Source organism: Sprattus sprattus (assembly GCF_963457725.1).
Source record: "Sprattus sprattus genome assembly, chromosome: 16".
Lineage (NCBI taxonomy): Eukaryota > Metazoa > Chordata > Actinopteri > Clupeiformes > Clupeidae > Sprattus > Sprattus sprattus.
In genome coordinates, this window is record NC_137914.1 from 3363525 (window position 1) to 3365770 (window position 2246).

General features: G+C 48.8%; 1 protein-coding gene across 1 annotated transcript in view; it reads left to right on the forward strand.

The window, feature by feature from the left end:
- Positions 1-532: 532 nt before the first annotated feature.
- LOC308377730 (uncharacterized protein) overlaps positions 533-2246 on the forward strand; it is a gene marked incomplete at both ends in the record, with an annotated part of 3508 nt that continues 1794 nt past the window's right edge. The window contains 3 exons of the mRNA XM_080854469.1: positions 533-538; positions 744-1415; positions 2243-2246. The exon at positions 2243-2246 is cut by the window's right edge and continues 85 nt beyond it. Of these exons, the coding sequence (XP_080710595.1) occupies positions 533-538; positions 744-1415; positions 2243-2246 (682 nt within the window). The remainder of the gene's footprint in view (positions 539-743; positions 1416-2242) is intronic.

Sequence of the window (2246 nt, forward strand, 5' to 3'; positions counted from 1 at the left end):
AGAATGCTGGCTTTGGGATTATCTCTGAAAAAAAAGGGATTTGTATTTGCAGATCAATGTGTATTTGTAAAGCACCAATCCCTCTTTGTGTGGTCTGGAGATGGCTGTTCAATGTTGCCCTCTAAAGGACATCTGTGGTATTTTCATGTGACAAAAAGTCAAATATTCACAAAGTATGACAGAAAGTCAGATTGTCACATGTGCTACTTAAAAACCAAAGTAAAAAGAAATATAAAAGTTAACTTTATTACAAAACTACTGGTCAAGTGACTGGTTATTTAAACAACACCAATTTCAGCAAAACCTTTTCAGGTTGTTTACTCTAGCAAATCTGCATATCACAATTCAAATTCAAAGTGGCTTTATAAGCATGACTGTTTAGATAATACAGTGCTGCCAGGGTAAAAAGAACAATAAAGCATTTACTGAAGCACTTATTTCAACAAGAAACCTTTTCAGTGTCAGTCTCTCAGTACTGTTCTGCAAATAATCTGGTATTTCTCTTCCATCTTTCTCTCCACTTACAGATAACATGGAAGTAAGTACTTCTCCGTTTTCCCTACTGAAGCAGCACATGATTCTCTTACAAAAAGGGATTACTTCTTGTTTGAAATAGAACTCTGCACTTAACTAAACTGATGCTACCTCATAAATCACAGTTTTATTAGAACATAATTGTGTGTTTACCTATGTATAGCTCCACAGTAACCCCTGTACACCATACCTCTCTCTCTCCCCCTCAGCCTGTTAACGCCCTCTCTGGTTGTCCCCCTGCTGGCCAGCAGGGGAATGGCATATGGCCTGGACAACCCTGTCCTCAGCAGCAGCAGCCATGCTGGCCAGCGTGCCCCCCCAACCCCCCGACCACCTGGCCAGCCCCCAGCCAGCCAACCTGGCCCGCCCCCAGCCAGCAGCCCACCTGGCCAGCCCAAAGCCAGCCTTCTCAGCCCACCTGGCCCGCCCCCACCCAGCCTACTCAGCCCACCTGGCCCGCCCAGCCCCCCCAGCCTACTCAGCCTTCTCAGCCAACCTGGCCCGCCCCCACCCAGCCGACTCAGCCTTCTCAGCCCACCTGGCCCGCCCCCAGCCAGCAGCCAACCTGGCCCGCCCAGCCCCCCCAGCCGGCCCAGCCAACCCAACCAGCCCAACCAGCCCAGCCCACTCCCACTCCCCCTCCCCCCACAGGCCAGTCGACCCAGCCACCGGCCCAACCCAGCTGGCCTGTTTCGGCGCCGACCCAGCCACCGGTCCAGCCAGCCCAGCCCAGCTGCACCCCGACCAACCCCTGCCCTCCCGGGTACACCCCCCAGGGGACGCCCACCTCCGGTTGGCCCTTCAACCCAGGACAGCCAGGGTGGCCCGGGCAACCGGCACCGGTACCAGTGTGGCCTGGACCCACACCCATTGGTCCTGTGGTATGGATGGGGAGAGGGTCATTTTCTACATTTTAGAAAAAAACACGCAAAAAAACTGTTCTGTTTTATCCATATTTTGTAAATATGTAAGTTTTATTTAGGAAAGTAATTTATCCACTTGAACATTGCTGGGACTTGACCCTTGCATCAGGCTCACTTTAGGATGCACTGGTCCTTCATGTACTGATCTTATTCACATTTCTGTAAAACATTGTGTCTGATGCTTCCTGCTTTGCTGTAAATAGACAAAAGTACAATCTGGTACTTTAGTGGGTGGTTAGCATTCAGCGCTGGTTAGCATTCAGAGCTGGATAGCATTCAGAGCTAGATAAGATTTTAGAGCCGGATAGCATTCAGAGCTGGTTAGCATTCAGAGCTGGGTAGGATTTTAGAGCTGGTTAGCATTCAGAGATGGCTAGCATTCAGAGCTGGTTAGCATTCAGAGATGGCTAGCATTCAGAGATGGATAGCATTCAGAGATGGCTAGCATTCAGAGATGGATAGCATTCAGAGATGGAAAGCATTCAGAGATGGTAAGCATTCAGAGCTGGATAGCATTCAGAGATGGTAAGCATTCAGAGCTGGATAGCATTCAGAGATGGCTAGCATTCAGGGCTTGTTAGCATTCAGAGCTGGGTAGGATTTCAGAGCTGGATAGCTTTCAGAGCTGGCTAGCATTCAGAGATAGATAGACTTCAAAGTTGTTTAGCATTAAGAGCTGTTTAGCATTAAGAGCTGTTTAGCATTAAGAGCTGGTTAGCATTAAGCGCTGGTTAGCATTAAGAGCTGGTTAGCATTAAGAGCTGGCTGTTTCTGTTGTCCTGTAGGGAG